Source organism: Papaver somniferum, chromosome 2, assembly GCF_003573695.1.
Source record: "Papaver somniferum cultivar HN1 chromosome 2, ASM357369v1, whole genome shotgun sequence".
In the NCBI taxonomy this organism is placed as follows: Eukaryota; Viridiplantae; Streptophyta; class Magnoliopsida; order Ranunculales; family Papaveraceae; genus Papaver; species Papaver somniferum.
The window spans coordinates 153516341-153534137 of NC_039359.1; the positions used below are offsets into that span (position 1 = coordinate 153516341).

At 37.4% G+C, this 17797-nt stretch overlaps 2 protein-coding genes across 2 annotated transcripts; both read left to right on the forward strand.

Moving 5' to 3' along the window:
* Positions 1-8685: 8685 nt before the first annotated feature.
* Positions 8686-12210, forward strand: LOC113349490. Its single transcript, XM_026593462.1, has 6 exons — positions 8686-8865; positions 9962-10032; positions 10143-10201; positions 10303-10797; positions 10942-11032; positions 11882-12210. The coding sequence occupies exons 1-6, from the start codon at positions 8724-8726 to the stop codon at positions 11966-11968; spliced, it is 945 nt and encodes a 314-aa protein (XP_026449247.1). The 5' UTR covers positions 8686-8723; the 3' UTR covers positions 11969-12210.
* A 3254-nt stretch (positions 12211-15464) lies between these two features.
* LOC113352280 lies at positions 15465-16127 on the forward strand. The gene is made up of 2 exons (XM_026596121.1): positions 15465-15930; positions 16069-16127. The coding sequence occupies exons 1-2, from the start codon at positions 15465-15467 to the stop codon at positions 16125-16127; spliced, it is 525 nt and encodes a 174-aa protein (XP_026451906.1).
* Positions 16128-17797: the final 1670 nt, after the last annotated feature.

Consider the following 17797-nt stretch of genomic DNA (forward strand, 5'->3'; position numbering starts at 1 on the left):
CTACAAAGTTCTAGGTCAAAATATAAGCTCAGATTCCATCAAATGTGACATGTGCAAAACAGTTAAGCTCACAGCAAAATGGAGATGTCAATCTAGCTATCAAAGGCACAATCCTAGCACTGATAACAAAAAAAGACATGTGATAAGAGTGTAAAGTGTATCTACACATGTGTAAAGAAAGATCTGAAGTTATGACTACTAATCACCAAGAGATAGTTTCTCAGGCTAAGAACTGAGGTCGAAATCTAGCTAGCTGTCCGGACTTTACGAGAATTGTGAATGAGTTGGAGGTATTTCACAATTACTCGCGTTGTACATCAATGGCATACACCCTTCCTTGCTTATTACAAAGAAACAACAAAATGACTATTTACATGACTCTTATTTACATTGACTATTCTCTTTTTATTTTTGGAACAAGAGATGATGGAATTGATAAATACTTGATTTTTTTGTATTTTTCTGATATTTTTTTCTCTTTTTTTTTTTTTTTAAAATTGAAACACTTTTGATACAAATACAAAAGGAAACAAAAGATTACATGACACTTTGCAAGAGGTAGCCCTTTTTGATGCACCCAGTTAAATTCGATGGTTGTCTTTCTTAATGTAACCTCCACCTTCTATCCCAACCAACCAAAGAACAAGCTAGTCAAGTTTCGTTCAGTATTCTAAAGTGATTGGCAATCGTAACTTTCTATCAAACACCTTGAAGATCAAGGCCATACATGTATTGGTAGATCGTGCGCGTGCAAATTTCTTATCACTATGTGAATTGTGCTAGAATCAGGGTGCCTAAATATCTAGACTAAGACTCCTAATAAAAATACATATTTGCACAAGAGTCAACATTTCAAGGTAAATGAGCTCCATTTTTTATGATTTTTCATTTTTTAATTTTTTTGAATTTTTCAATTTTTTTGGAATTTTTCAATTTTTTCAAAAAGAAGGAGTTCGTTTTCAATTATGGCATATTATCGTGGTATCTACTCTATACCCCCAAACCTAAACTAAACATTGTCCTCAAAGTTTCAAAATATGGAAAGAATTAAAATGCAACATATGGAAAGGGACATGCTGAGTAGAGTAAAAGGAGAGAGAATACCCGATTTCGGCGAAAGCAGAATTAAAACTCCGTTATTCAAGGCAAAAATCCAACATATTTCAGCCGAGATCATATTGGATTAGCAAAATATATACAAAAGGAACAAAAGGGTTTTTAAAATTTTATCTACTGGATTATATACAAAAATTCACCATACACTAACAATCTAAAGAGTTGAGGATCAACCCAAAAGACAAAGTGTAGACATTTCAACAGCTTCACACAATAATAATATGATAGGCATGCAAGTGAAACTGTGAAACAAAATGAGCTACCCCCAAACCTGGATTTTACAGAAGATATAATTTTGAAAACAAAATCGCGCAGTTTTGGGGGTTCATCATGCACAAGGTCTAGCTCGAAATGAACTGTGCTAGGGACGGGCAAACATGCAATTTCCAACTGTGGTTCCTCAAAGATATTATACTTAGAAGCAAAATAGTCCAAAAGGACTTGGGAAGCATACAGTTCCAATCCTAGATTAGGAATTTTCAGAAAAATTGGTTTTACAATATTGGTACAAACCAAATCTAGGTTGGGTGGAAGGCCAACAGATTGTGACTCATGTAGGAGAATAGGTGCGTCATTATTAGTCAAATCAAAATCTCCTAACTCATCTACACATGTCACATCATGCTCACAATCATCAATCAGTTTAGCAAGTTCACACTCAGAATCATCATCATCATCAACAAATTTATTCTCATGCATCGGCAAATCAGGAGAAATATCACAATGTGAATTAGGTAGAGAATCAGACACATCAAATATATTTTCATGCATATTAGTGTCTACAGAAGATTCAAGTATTCCTATGTCATGCTCATCTTTACAGAATAATTGTACGAATCCCATGTCAATATCAAAATCATATGAATTACAATGAGTATTAGAAAGAACAACATTCATGAAGGTCGAGGGCGAGAAGCCATATGTTTTTGAACCAACAGGTTCCACAATATTTTCATGTTCTTCTAACATATCATCATAATCATCATAATCATCATCATGGTAGCATGCATATTGGTCCTCATTAACAGTGGTGGTGTCATTAGTCGATTCATGTTCCTCTAAATTAGGTTCATATTCAACATTATTTACATGAATGGGACTAGACACTTCATTAGGGACAACATACATTTCCTCATGAATTTCCTCCTTTTGTCGGTGAAGCAAAATCTGATCTAAATGTGCATGAATTCGTGATGTAGATCTATCATAGTCTTGCTTGCAGAGTCTTAAAGCTTCTGTGGTGGAGTCTAAATTCATGGGAGTACAAAATTCTTCATGTTCAAATTGTGGTGAATGGTACATGTGTGCATGGTCATTAGGGTTTACAAAATATTGATCGCAACCCTCAAAGGATTGATTATGGTCCCAATGACTACCATCCTCACAATTTATGGGCATTTCATACATTGGATTTTCTCTACATTGCCTAAAATTATGCAAAATATGACAATTCTCAACAGGGTGGTCTAAACTACCACATGCGGGACATGCATAGATTTCAGGTTGCCTAAGAAAATTAGATGTGACAGATTCCTCATGTGATTGCATTTCTAAAGCTGTGATTCGAGCTTCTATTTGATCCATAAGTGATGATTGTGTGAGTGAGGCACTAGCAAAATGTTCATTTTCACGTTGCGACGAATGATGCATGTATGAATAGTCATTAGGGTTCATGTATTGCGGCTCGGGACTTTGAAAATGTCCATAATAATTCCTATGACTATTGACATCATGGTCCGTGGAAGGTTCATAACGTGGCACATGCCCATAAGCAAGTTCTCTAAGAGTTTTATTCCCATCCCCAGGAGCAGACCAAAATCCAGACATGATTGGCTCAAAAGCTAAGTAACTATGTTACAAAGCCCACTATTTGGTTTTAATGGGTTTGGATTTTTGGGAAACTTTTGGTTTTTGATGGGATATATTTGAAAAAGAAAATTTGGTTTAAAAATGGGAGCAAAGTAGAAATTTGGTTTTAAAATTGGGAGCAAAAGAAAATTTTGGTTCTTTTTTTTTTTTTTTTTTAAATAAAATTTGGTTTTTGAATGGGAGCAAGCCCACTGTTGGTTTTGTGTTTGCTTTGGCTCCGCTTGGTTGAAAACTTTTGGTGGAACTGAGTCCAAAATCTCGGCCTAGAATTTGGGTACTCGGCCCACTAACGAGTTTAACTAGCGTGATCGGTTACAAGCTCAGCTGGGTTTTAAAAACCCAGAATACAAAATACAAGTCCAAATTAAACACGCTCACAAAAATTAAATACAAGCTCACAAATTAAACAAACAAGCCCACAAATAAATTATTACAAACCCAACAGAAAATAAGAGAAGCCCAAAAATTGGCTTTAATATTACATGCCCACAATTAAAAAATTGGAAGCCCACAATTCGGGTTCTCTTAAATGGGTTACCTTTTAAGCACAGCCCAGCTGCTCTGATATTGTTGCAAAAACCCAGTTGGGCTTTGGTTCTTTTCCTTGGTGGCGTCCCAGCAGAGGAAAAACAGGTTCAGAACAGCAGGTCCAACAGCAAATGAAGTGAAGCAGATGCAGATGCAAATGTTATGCAGTGAAATGCAAAAATAGCTAATAAAACTACAAGAAAAACACAGCACCAATCCCCGGCAGCGGCGCCAAAAACTTGGTGGGCCCGGGGAGGTGTATAAATTAAGCGAAATGAAACGGGGGCCTACAGTAATACCGCAAGTGCACGGTCGTCGGTTGTAGCTCGTGCAAGTACGGGTCGATCCACAGAGATTGGGAGTGTTTTGTAGTGTTTAGCTATTTGGGCTCTAAATTGCTATTGGGCTCTAAATTTGCTTTGGGCTTAGTGGGTTTGTTTGTAATGATGAAGTGCTTGAGGCCTTGGGCCTTTGAATTGAACTGAGAACTTGGGCTTTGGTCTCTGAATTAGGCTTTTGATTAAGCCCACAGTGGACTGAATTGGGCTTTGAGCCTTAACCTGAACTGTGGCTGGGCCTTAATGAACTGGGCTTTGAGCCTTGGGTTGAGCTGGGCTTTGAAGTGAATTGGGCCTTAGCTTTTTGGAGTGAGCTGAGCTTTGGGCTCAGTTGGATGGGCCTTGGGATTAAACCTGGGCTTTTAGCCTTTGGTTTCACTGAATTGAACTTGGGCTCAGGAGTGAAGTGAGCTTTGGGCTCAGTTGCAGCAGCAGCAGCAGTGGAAGGAGACAGCTGCAGTAGCAAAGAAAAGAAAGCAGCAGCAGCAGAACAAGGCAAGGGAGAAAACAGTGGGAAAACAAGGCAATAAAGCAAAGGCAATGCAGTAAATAAAACAAGACAATGACTAACAGCAAAGAACTAAACAACAACAATGGAAATGAACCAAGGCCTAAGCCAAGGGCAGGGGAGATGGTGAAGCTAACAGTGGTGACAAAACAAGGCCAAAGCAGTGGCTCTAGGCATACAAATAGAATGGGAAGAGAATTAGCTTGCTATGAGCACTAATTTCTCCCAATGCTCAATCAACACAATGCATCCTAAGCATACAAAAGGAATGGGAAAGAGAATTAGCTTGCTATGAGCACTAATTTCTCCCATTGCTCAATCAAAACAATGCTTCAAAGCTTCTAGCCTAACATTCCATCACTTCTTGACAATGAATTGAAACACAGTTGAGCATAAACATGGCACTTAACAGTGAACTAACATTAAGCACAAAACTAAACATTAAACACAAAACTGACATAATAGTGAACTAACATTAAACACAAAACCAAATTGAAATTAGAAACAAACAGAAATTATAAGAACATAAATTAAATGAACATGGAATTAAACATGAAATAAAACAGAAATTGAAAATTAACTAAAATTGAAATTGAAATTTAAAATTAAACATTAACAGAACTTCACAGTCCTGGACACTGGCTAGTCCAGCATGAGTCTTTACATCACACCCACAGTCCCAATTTATACCCAATTACAAAATTAGGGTTTTAACCCAAAAAATCCCCAAATTGAAAACATTAAAATAATTGGGATTTCTCACCTAATTCACCTAATTCGGCCATACCCATATCATCTTTGTTCTTCTCTAGGCTTTCCCTATCAAAAATTAGGTTTGCTAGAAAAACCCTAAAAATTAAGAAATTAGGGTTTGAAATTAAACTCACCTAACATGTGATTTGACGAGTCTTCTTTCGACCCATTCTTCTCCTTAGTCTCCTGCTCCTCTCCATGTCTTCAATTGCGTCTTATACCCTCACCTAGTTTATTGATTTATCACCTAGGGTTTCAGTGGTGAAAAATCAATAAGTTAGATGGCTATAGAGGTAGGGGAGGTAGCTACGGCGTGTAGGTGGTGTTTGGTGACAGTGGAGGAAGTGGCGATGGCAGGGTGGTGTGGTTCAGCGAGGTGTAGCTGGTGGAGGTGATGGAGTTGCAGAGCAGCTCTCTGCAGACGGAGTGGAGGAGAAGAGCTCGATGTTTTTGGGAGAAGGGTGCATTTGGGTAGCTGGTATAGGGTTTGGTGCTCCAGTGTGTGGCGGCTTCATCAAATTTTGATGTTTTGTGACTCTGAGCTGCGGGATGCGAAGATGGTTGGTAGATCTAACGGTGATGCGGAGGCAAGCGAGGAGCGACCGTCGGATGAAGGGATACAACGAAACGAACGGTGCTAGATTAGGTTAGGTGTTGTAGTGTAAGGCGGAGATATCAAACTTTGATGAACAGCAAGGGAGCAACCGTTGGATTCAACTACCATCTAATCTGAAGGCTTGGAATTTCAGCGCTGTGGTGCTTGGCAGAGACTTCAGATTTTGATGCTCTATGAAGGAGCGACCATCGGATGCTTCTGAGAACTGATCTGATGGCTGAGAACGGAGGCGTTTTTGTGTGTAGAAAATGAGGTTGTGCGCACCATTCTTCGCGGCTTCCTTGCGTGATTTCTCCCGGCTTTTCACTACTTTTCTGCTCTTTTTGCTCCGCAAGTCATCCAGACTTTATTTATTACCTAAAAATGCAAAATTAAGTAAGAAAAATATTTATTCTTGAAAACAATGAAAATACAGAATATGGGATAAAATGTAGAATTACTGCACAAAAGATGAGTTAAAATGCCAACAAAAAGGGATAGATATATACAATATTTGGCACTCATCATGTACCCGTCATTTTTAGCCTGCGCAAACTTTCTCTTGCGTACCAAGCATCATTGCTCGACAAGAACTGACATCTCAATCCCAGTTTCATGTCATTCTAAGACATAGGATTGGCAAAACCAACAACTTCATCTTCTTGTAGCATAGTTATCCACCAAACTTTTACATCACCACCAAGGTAATTTCCTGCGAGAGTTATCTTTTGTCCTTCCCCAGTTCCATTCACGTCAAAGTATGCCTCAACGTCATACAAGAAATTCTCAATTTCTCTAGCATTTCTGGAACCAACATAAATTCTTGGCTCGGAAACCCGATTAGAGCTTTCTCCATTCATGTTTTCCCCTGCACACATGCCATCACTGATTAACTTGCGAAGATTTTCCATCTCCTCGGATATTTTCTTCGCATGGCCTTTTAGTATGGTCTTCATGTCACTGAATTTTCCCTTCAATTCAGTCATTTCATCATTGGTTTCCCAATTCAGCAAGGTTGTATCATACACCTTGTCCTCGACTGCACCTACCCTTTCGTCAAATTCTTTAAACTAATATGATGTTCTTTCTTCAAGTAAATCTAGCCTGCCTTAATCTTCAGAACCAAGAGGAACATCTAGGCCATCACTACCCATGCATGTCAATGGTAAGATTGCCAAGATCACCATACTCCTCTAATTGATCAAACATACCCGTTAGTTCTTCGTCGATCATCATGCCTTTAGAACCTATTTCTAATGAAAATTCTCTGAAAATAATGCACCACTTACTTGCTCACACGAAAACATCTTAAGAGAGAAATAATTACTTGTGTATTATCTAACAAATACACAAGAATTGTGTACCAAACATAGCTCTGATACCCAAACTGTCACACCTTCAAATGCCTCTTCCAAATTTCTGCAAAACTGTAACCCGACAGCACAGTGGTTCTGTGAATCAAGCTTCACCCACTTGCACTTCAGCCTTATAAGTTTGCACCAATGCAAACAACCAACTCAAAAGTCTTTAGCCTTCTTTCACTTCTCTATACTTCTCAAATGCACCCCATAATGCATTCAAACATTGCCACCAACAATCAGTCAACCAAGAACACTTAGAACATGATACAATCAACTCTTTTTATTCCATCAAAGGTAATAGATACAAAACTTTCCCACTTAGGGACTTACACATACTTGTTCACCTTGAACCAAGCCTTAGCCTTACAAAACTCTCATAATTTGAGTCTCACACTCTCTTATGTAAGCCTGCCAAATTTTCCATGCCCTAAGACTATTTATATAACAACTTTACTTGGCCAAAACCGTGCACAACCGTTGCATACGCATGGGACAACCATTAGTGCCATAACCGCGTATAACTGTGCTAACTGGCCAGTTTTTCTCTAAACTGGCGCCATCGTCCAACACCAGTTCTCTAGCAGTTAAGAACCTTCTCCCACGCTTATAAATTCCCTTTATAACCGTTCTACTTTGTCTCGCGTCATTGGCATGCTTGTGCAGCCCGTAACCAACTCCTAACCGTCACTTGAGCCGTATTGCACAACCGTTGTGCTTTACTGAATCTTGGCCTTGATCCAATGCTCAGCCATCTTGGCCCTGCATGCTTATTGCTCTAAGCTAATGTATAAACAATCCTTGTGCTTCAATCATCAAGTCTAACTCCTTAAGCTCAGTCTAGTTATTCATGCGTCATATGCTTCACTTAGCCAATTTGCTTGACAATAACAATGCCACTCTTGCATTGCTAACTTGTTTGCATTATTCAAGCTTTGGCCCTGCCTTGAAATAATGCATAAACCAGCTCTTGGCCTATTCTACCTTCTTGCATCATCCTTGAGTTTGAGACAACTCAATTCCATGGACATGCTTTAATGCCAACATCGCATGTTACATCTTGTCACTTTGGCCTTGCCTGCCTTTCCCTCAATGAAGCTTTATTGTGTCGGCCAATAAGCTTCATTACTTAGTCAAATGTCTTTACAGTGTAGCGCCACTTTTGCGCTTCACTGGCCCTGCAGGGTTATGCCATTCTTAGCACTTGACAGTCTATGTTGTGTCGCGCAATCATTATCAGACACTGACTTGGCCTGCAACGGTGTAACACACAATAATTGTGCCCATTTACCTGGCCGGTTATAGCCGGCCAGTCCTTAAGTGTGTAACATACCGGAAACTCTTGAAATGCAATCCATCCCAACTCAAAAGAATCAGAAATGCATTTGCCAAAATTGCCAAACAATGTCCCATCTATAGAATGCATCTTCGTCTGGCACTGTGGCCATACGGTTCAAGAATCTCGGCTTTCCCGTATCCGTATCAGTATTGCAACGAGTCGCAACAACACCCTGACACGTTTGTATCCATACGGGAATTGTTGGTCGCCCCTTAGCTAAAAAATCCACACACTATATACACCCCCGAATCAACAAAAGTAAACAATCTGCGTACATAATCCGCACACACTCTCTCTGAAAGTAAGAAGAAAGAAAAAAATGGCGGACAAAGCAAGTAGAAGTTTGATAATATATGGTGATGGATTAGTTAAACAAATCTCATCATCACACATTCATCTTCATGATCTCGTTTCTCGAGGTTGCTCTGGATTCTTATCTCTCACCCAATCCCCTAATGCAGGTTCGTTTTTTTTAACTCAATTCCAATTCAAATTCTCTATTTACTAAACTTAGTAATGGGGTTTGTGTTTTTTATCTAATTGATTAATGGGTTACTTTCAAAATCTTAAATTTAGCTTTTTTTTTCTTCTTTTCTTGTTCTGGTTTTGATGCATATAACAGCAAAAGGGATTAACTGTTGAGAAAGACTTAAAATTTATGGCACACTAGTAGATAGTCGATAGATTCATCTATAATGTTGCACTAGTAGAAATTGTCTTGTATGTAGGCAGGTCCCAAAAGATAGACTGTTGGGAGTTGTTTTGTCTTTGACAGTTCAATCTCTTCAATTTGAGTTTGCGAATTAGAACATTTCTTTGTGGAGAATCTACCAACTCTGAAAATGAGCAAATCCTGCTATTAGAGCTAGTTGACAAAGTTGGTGGTAATCCAATGCACATCTTCAATGACGAGAGCTGCGCTTCTGCATTGTTGTTTGAAGTTTGGGTCAACTTTAGATCCTACTGCCCAACTGAGTTTGTCATGGAAGCTACGTATTTCTTTTAGAGTTTGAAAATTTCATAGATAAGCTGGGACGATTTTATAAGTGGGACATCCCCCCCTTCCACTTATCAAGTTAAGACAGTACAGAACATTCTGAATAACTAACTCAGAGTTTGTAGTCATTGGGTTAGCTGTTTTCATGATAGATTTCAAACACCTGTACCATGTCGTTTGTGCAAGGATTGCTTATATTTTCGGTACTGCAGAAACGTGCACTTGTTATAAGACTTATAAGCTTGGGAATTAGTTGAAGTTAGGTTGGTCATTGGCAATTGTTTCCATTATAATTTGCTCTTTTATTGGTTTCGAGATTACGAATCCCTGGTCATGTTGCTCTATTGTTGTTTTCATCACTGAGTAAAACTATGTGTTACTCGTGTTGTAATAAGTAGTTCTTTAAAGTGAAAAGGAAATTTCACTATTTATTTCCAATTATGTGTGAGAAGCTTTAATGTGGATCATACAGTAACATATTTAGAATAAAATGTATTTTTTTTATAAGTATTCATATGTATGTGTAGTCTTATAATTGTTTCAGTTTCCATAACTTGCAGAAAGTGAGGATGAGAGAGTGGTTAGGGAGTTGGCACAATTGTTAGATGCTTATGATGCTTACATAATGAAGGTAATATTATTAAACTACTGGAATGCAAAATGGCATTCTTCTTTTCTTGTCTGTCAACATTTTTGATGATATTTATGTAGTAAAGTGACTTATTTTCTTCCTTTTTTCAGAAAGGAGGAAGTTCTCCGGACTGCTCAAAAGAGTCCTCGGTGTCTACCATATCAGACAGGTATTATCTTCTTAAGTTTGTGTGAATTCCGTCACATTGAGAAAGAGTCATAAATTAGTGTTTTTGTTCTTAAACTAGAATCCGTGTTTATCAAATTGCAGATTTATGGGATTGAGAGCTGCTATTGTATCAGAAGATTCAAATGTGAAGTCTTTTGGAAGATATCTTGGTTTCACTGTATTGGAATTTGACGACTTGACTAAGTACAAATCTTCTTTTGATGAACCACCAGCCTCTGAGTTGCTGAAATTGCTAGGCTTTCAAGGAGGCAAGACATCAGAAACAAGCGAGTTTGATTTAGTGTGTGTGCACGTTGGATGCGGTGAGAAGGTGAATATCCTGAAAGAAGAGGTTGTTGGGAATGAGGTAGATTTGATCAATTCGTTGGTTGGTGGGATATTGCAAACAGCGCAACCTGGATCAGAAATCGCTTCTCGTTTACACTTATCTGTAGTGATGAGCTATGGATCGTCAGTAGACGATGAGGATAGCAGTTTGTTACATTTGAACTCACAAAAGAAGAACTCAAGTCTTTCCTTGCTTTGCCCTCGTCAAAGTTACACCATGAAAGGAGCTAATCTAATAAATAACATCAGGTACACTTGAGCATTTATTGTACTGCTGTTGTGTGTTGTGAGTAAAGTACAAATTGAGCATTGTCATTTGTATAATTATTTCTGTACTGAACTGCTATCAAGGTTGTGCCATATCTCACAGCTCAAGCTAAATTTGCTCTGTAGGCATTATTGTCCGATGCTAATCACACAATGGCAGGAAGCCGTCACCCGGAAAGATATGGCAGAGAGGTTTTCTTTCCAAGATATTAAGGAGGTAAAGTTTACAATTATATTTTATCTTCCTTTCATTTCCTGGGGATAGGTAGACCGCAAAGATTAGATTACAGATCCTCGTAAAAAATTGCTGTGGTCATTTTGATTGATATCTATCAGCTTTAGTAAATAATTAGGTTCATCAACCACGTCTGAACTTTTATTGTTAAGAGTTCTTTTTTTTTTTATTGAATCGTTTCACCATTTGAATAACGGACAAGAAATAGGAACTAGTGACTATGAATATACATTTAAGGATTCCGTGTTTAAATAGGAATTGGGTTACTACTGTGTTGTTCAACATAGCAGCTGAGTGATAGGTTCCTGATCAAATTAATGAGGATATTTCTCAAGTTACTGGCAGAAGTCATGGATGGTTTGGACACTGACGAAGCTTATCAACTTTGTCATTGCCATACTAGGGACTTGGGCTGAGCAGCTTTTCCTAGTCTATCTATTCTTTAAATTTAACCTACAAGTTCCTCATCCGATTGTTCATCTGATTGTTCAGTTTCACAAGCCACCCGTGGCCAACCTATAGATATGGAGTCTGAGTACATTTGAACTTCTCATATCTTCCAGATTTTCCTCAGCATTGAAATTCGTTTTGTCGTAGGCATAGAAAAATTGTCCAAAACTAAAACATCTAAATCCCGCGTTTCATTAACATTAGCTTCTTTCTACTCCTAGTAAATTTGTATAGAGAGCCGTTTTGTTTTGTTTTGTTTTGTTTTGTTTTGTTTTGTTTTGTTTTGTTTTCTTGCATTAGTTTGATGTTGTCTGCTAATATCATTTCTATTTGTTAATATCGTTTTAAATTTACAATCTCATGTTTCCTTTTATCACGCAGAAAGGAGGGAATCTCGCCATACCAGCGGATCGGTTTCTGCATGAGGTTGCATTCAAGCTCTGGAAGGCCCCAAAATATGGAGCATGATTCAAAGCTTCTATGATATCTAACTGCTCAAACCGAAATCTGTACTGCATCATCAGCTAAACCATTAAAATGAAATTTGGAATAATTTGTCGACTAATCAATAATCAAACATAAGGCAATGAACTCACGTTGTGTAGTGTTTTACTGTGTAATACTGCTTTTCATTTGCTCTGCAATTGAATTATAATTTACTAATAACACCATTACTGTCCATGTAAATGGCTCTGGTATGTTTTTCGGAACATCATCTTGGGATCCTTCAGTGTTCGAAGAGTTTCAAGCCACGTGTCCATGATCTAGTCGATGATGGCGCAACTACAGCCTGAATAATGTTCACAAGATCTGTGACTTTGGAGGATCGTTCTCAGCTCGTTTGAACTCTGAGATGGTTGTGCGGTTTTCTGGCAGACTCCCCATAACCTTTTCTGGTTTTCTGTCATGAATAGTTTTATGAGATGATACGCGAATTCTTAGACCCCCAACATAGCACGTTATTCACGGTTGCATCATTAGCATGTGGTGTGTTCTTATCTTATCTTGCCTTACGTCGCTGTGTTACCAACCTGATGTCGGTTCACTTCATGAAGGATGTACTATATGTAAAGCTACCCGACAAGGGGAATATTTTTAGATGGCCCATTTCAGAATGTAATGTATAAGGTGCCCTCCCGTTTTTTGAAAAATCAGCTAAAGGTAGGGCTGTGCAAAAAAAACGGAACCGCGGATTTCACTCGTATTCGTCCGTAAAATTGCGGGTAAAACCTAATCCGCAAGAGTTATGGGCCAGGCACGGGTGGGATTTTCAAATCCGCATGTTTACACGGTTTGATTGTGGTTGGACTTTGAAATCCGCGGATTCATCCGCATCTTAGGGCACCCTCTATCATCTTCAATATTAGACACTTGTTTTAACTTAACAGCGTTTGAAAATGTTAACATTCCTACTATGGATATGCATTTTGAAGATACTGTCAGAGTAAAAGTGGATGTGTGAGGTATGTTTTATTTTGTTAAAGATGATGCTTCTCAAGTTTGTTTAGCTCTTGCTAGTCTATCATCAGAAGGTGAAGTCGGGATAATTGGAAACTTTCAGAAGAGGAATCTAAGGTTTGTTTACGGTACTAAGGAATCTAATTTGGGGTTTGCAGAAGAGGCTTGCGGTTATACCTAGAGATAGAGAGAGAATCAAAGAATAATGGGACGAGAACAGTATGGAAATAAAATACCAGTAAGCAGAGTTCAAAGTTTACCATTTACTTTAAGTGATAGAGTAATATTAATTGAAGATGATACAAAGTAATATTAATATTAATATTAATCTGTCACCTGAGAATGAGATTGGCACTTCTTAATACAAAGAAGTAAAGAACCATATGGTTTCCATCTCCCCAATTAACAAGAACAAGAACGAGGATATCAAAGTTTTTCTTTTTTTGTAACGATCCGCGGTTAATCTGTATCCGCACTGTATTAATCGCTGATCCGCGGATATCAAATCCGCGGGTGATTGGATCGGACACGGTTGGATTTTTCAAATCCGCAACTTCGACGAATTGAACGCGGGTGACCCCTAATCCGCATCCGTCCGTCCGTTGCTCACCCCTAGCTAAAGGATAGTGAAGTACTCCATCTTAAATGCAAAAGTGGGAATTAAGTGTTTGACCCTCTCCTCACTCTTTCTTACTCTCTTGGCCTTGAGTTTTAGATGGATTCGGATTTTTTAAGCCCACCTGAAAGAGAGGGCCAAAACAATAACATGTAGGATTATTTAATTAAATTTATTCGCTGACGTCGAAAATAATAAACTTTTCATTTTGAAAATACCCTAAGCTTAAAATCGTAGAATATATACTTTAATTTGAGAAACAGAAGCAGAAAAAACCAAATTTCTCATCATAATCGCTCTCCAAATCCATGGCAACATCATAATCTGAGAACATCATAAACAAGCTGATGTTTATCGCCGTGAGCATCATAACGCCGAGAACATCATAATCACAGCAGCAGATCTCATCTGTAAACTTAGTCACTCCATTATTCACAATAGCATATTGAGTCTTAGGAGATTTAGTGATATAATTTGATCGAAATAAGATTTATGATGCCGAGCACATCATAATCGCAGCAGCAGATTAGTGAATTTTCCTCCTGAGTAATCAATTTACTTCAGAGCTTCACGAGCTGTTATCTCCTTTCTGAGTTCAATTCGATTCACAGAATATTTCATCGAAATTATGAGGTATGTTTTCATCTTCTTTCCTGTTCCATTTTGCATGTGCAGTTTGATTCAATTGAATTGTATTTTTAATTTAATTGAAAAAGTACGGAGACTATGAGATGAAAAGTATTTTTGATTCAATTGAATTGTGTTTCTATTGATAACTTTTTAGTTTGTTATTTTTGTTATTTTACATGTGCACATACTATACACTAATTTAAATTCTCTAGAGCTAACATTGATGAAGTTATCTTGATGAAGTTACAAAATTTTTGACCCTGTGAAGATTCTATACACTCATTTTAAAAAATTTAAAATTTGTTTTCTTATTGTTTTCAACTTTTTACTAGTGCAGATACTATACACTCATTTAAATTTATACATGTGTAGTAAGACCTGTGCACAAACTTTTGCGTGTGTAGAAATTCATCACTCGTTTGTTATCTTGTTTAAACTTTTTACCTGTGCACATATTATACACTCATTTAAATTCGCTAGAGCTAACATTTTTTGTGTTCTGTTTGTTTTTGCAGAGGGAATATGGGAGTTAATGCTACAGCAGTTGTTCATTTTTTCAATTTAAAATTTTCATATAATGTCACAACAATATCGACAATGGATGAGATAAAGTCGACTGCTAAATCTCGTTGGATCTCTCTCCGTAATTCAGATTTCTACTTCTCTTATATGTCTAATGGAAACAAAGTTAGTCTGCAGTTAGATATTCAGCTTCAATCAACGATTTGTTACTTCATCATTAATAATGTCAACTCTTTTGACTTGTCAATTGAATTTGTTGGGGATAGTTGTTCTTCTATGGTAGTATCAGCAGATTACGATGGTGTTGTAGATGATGAATTGGATGAAGATAGCGCAACTGCTTTTATTGAAGATAGAGCACAAGTTTCTCGCCCGAGGAGGTTAAAGGATTGGGAAAATGTTCTTGGTGATGTTGGGCAACAGTTTGTAGGAGGGGTTAATGTAGTTCATTCAACAGTAGATAAGCATTTCATATCACTGGCCACACATATGCAATAGTAAAGACTGCTCCCTACCGATACACTGTTAAGGTATTTTTTTCCTGTGTAGAAAATATGGAAACGTTTTCTTGTTCACGAAATATGCATATTTTTCCCCTGTTCACCCAAATTTTTATTTATATCTTCTTTTTTGTCTTCTTCTTATTTTTTTTATTTTTGGTGTGTTTCTCAAAGTGTGGAAAATTTGACACGACAACATGTAAATGGACATTTCATGCTTCAGCAGTTGACAGTAATAATGATGTTTTTACAATTAAAACATTTCACTAAGAGCACACGTGTGGAGCTGGTACTACTGATTCTCGCAAATTTAAATGCAAGCGTAAGTTTTTACAGACCACTCAAGAAAAAAGCTTATGATATACAAGATATTTTTGAATTAGATTATGGCATAGAGTTAACATATCATCAAGCTTATTCTGGACTTGAATATGGAAAGGAAGTTTTGTGGGGAGATGATATAAAGTCATATTCAGACTTTACATGGTATGTAGATGTTGTCAAGAAATACAATCCTGGTAGTGAAGTTGTTCTTGAAGTTGATAAAGTTTCTAAGAAGTTTGAGAGATTTTTTATATCTTTTGATGCAAGTATACATGGCTTTAACAACTACTGTCGTCCTATGATAATCCTTGATGCCACTTTTCTTGTTGGGAAATACAAAGGTGCCTTACTGGTAGTTATTGGGAAGAATGCTAATCAAGGTATATTCTTTTATCCTTGTACAGTCTTCTTATTTTCATTTTTGTTTTTTTGAATATATTTTGTAATCTTCAGATACCTTTAAATTTCTATTTTTGTAATAATTGTAGTTTCTTTTTGTACTTGTGTTTTATTTGCAGGAATTTTTTCATTAGCTTTTGGTATAGCGTCATGCGAGGATAAACCAAATTGGGTATAGTTTTTAGAGAAGTTGAAGAACATTCTTATTGTTGGAAGAACTATAACTTTTATTAGCGATCGAGGTAAAGGCTTGATACATGCAGTTCCAGAAGTTTTTCCTGGATGTCCTCATTCCTATTGTTTTTACCATATGAAGCTAAAATTCTTGTATCCAAAAATGATAAGAGACACAAGGCTGCTGTAGTTTGTTCAAGTACGCATACTATGCTCTCACTCCTCAAGGTTTCGCTAATGCTATAAAAACCATGAAGATCTACAACTTGAATAAAATGATTATATGGCTCTATGGAATCCCTCATATGAATTGGGAAACCTATGCATTTCTTGGAATGCGTTATGGAGAAAAGAGTTCTAGTGTTGCTGAATGTTTTAATAATTGGATCAAGAATGACAAGGGTCTTCCCCAATCTTATTTAGCGGAAAAATACGTATTCTTCTTATGGAGTTTATGTATAAAAGGAAGAAAGAAAGTCAAAGTTGGGAAGGACATCTTACGCCAAGAATGGAAGGGCGCCTTAAGAAGATTAAGGATGTTGGGAGAAGCTATAGGGTTAAGAAAGCAGGGGATGGCTTGTTTGAGGTGTATACGCTAGTTCCTCCCAAAAAAACATTTAGTGGAGTTGTGTGCTTTCAACTGCACTTGTCGAAGATGAGAGGTAAATGGATTTCCATGTTCACACGTTATCCAATGCATCCTCATGTATTTTAAACATTTTGGTACTTTTAACTTGTAAAAACCATCCAATCTAACATTTTGGTATTTTAAACATTATGGATACATTTTTTTGGTGTCTGCAGATGTAAAATCTATACCATTAGTTGCTAAGAAAGCATTAAATGCTGATAGATTTTTCGATTTTTTGGATGATTCTAACTGTTGAGCTTTTTTGTTTTGTTTTTGTAGGTACTGATAGACGTATTTTTATGTCTATTTTGTTCTCAATGTTCTGTACTGTTAGGGATCGATTATGTATTAATCATGGTATTTTATGTCCTTGTAGGTATTTTTGGCCAATAAACACTTATGTGGAAAAAGTTGCTCGAAAAGTGGTTTTTGCACACCAAAGGACACGTGTTATTCGAACCCTCATTTTGGATAAGGGCACCCCCGGGCGCCCCAGCTGTTAAAGGCGCCCATATTTTGGATAAGGGCTAACCATCTTCTACCTTTCAAAACTTATTTTTGGCGGGAAAAATGGCAGCAACAAAGGAAGATTTTTGATCGGATTTTTGGGCGTGAAAGAGTGAGACTCAATGGCTCAGATTAATTGGGTTTGTTCCTATGAGTGAAACAGGCATGGTATGGGCTTTGGATACAAATAAATTGGTTGGATAATCCATTCTAAGCAAGACAGGGAGTGTGATATTCACGGGATATTTGGTCAGATTTTCAGCATTAAATTTCAATAGGCTTTGGCCGGATTCAATGGGATATGTGGATTGGATATACCCTGTTTCGACTAAACAGGGCTGGTATATGAGTTGGAATCGAGAAAAGTGGGATGGTTACGTGGATTGGAGAAAACAGAGAATGAGAGTTTCATGGAGTTCTGTTAAAAAGATTACGTGAATATTCCATGCGTGTACGAGTTTTACTCCGTCTTGGAGTTGTATTTAGCGTGTAAGGAGTGTGCTGAGATAAAACAGACGCATAAGAAGAAAAATCAG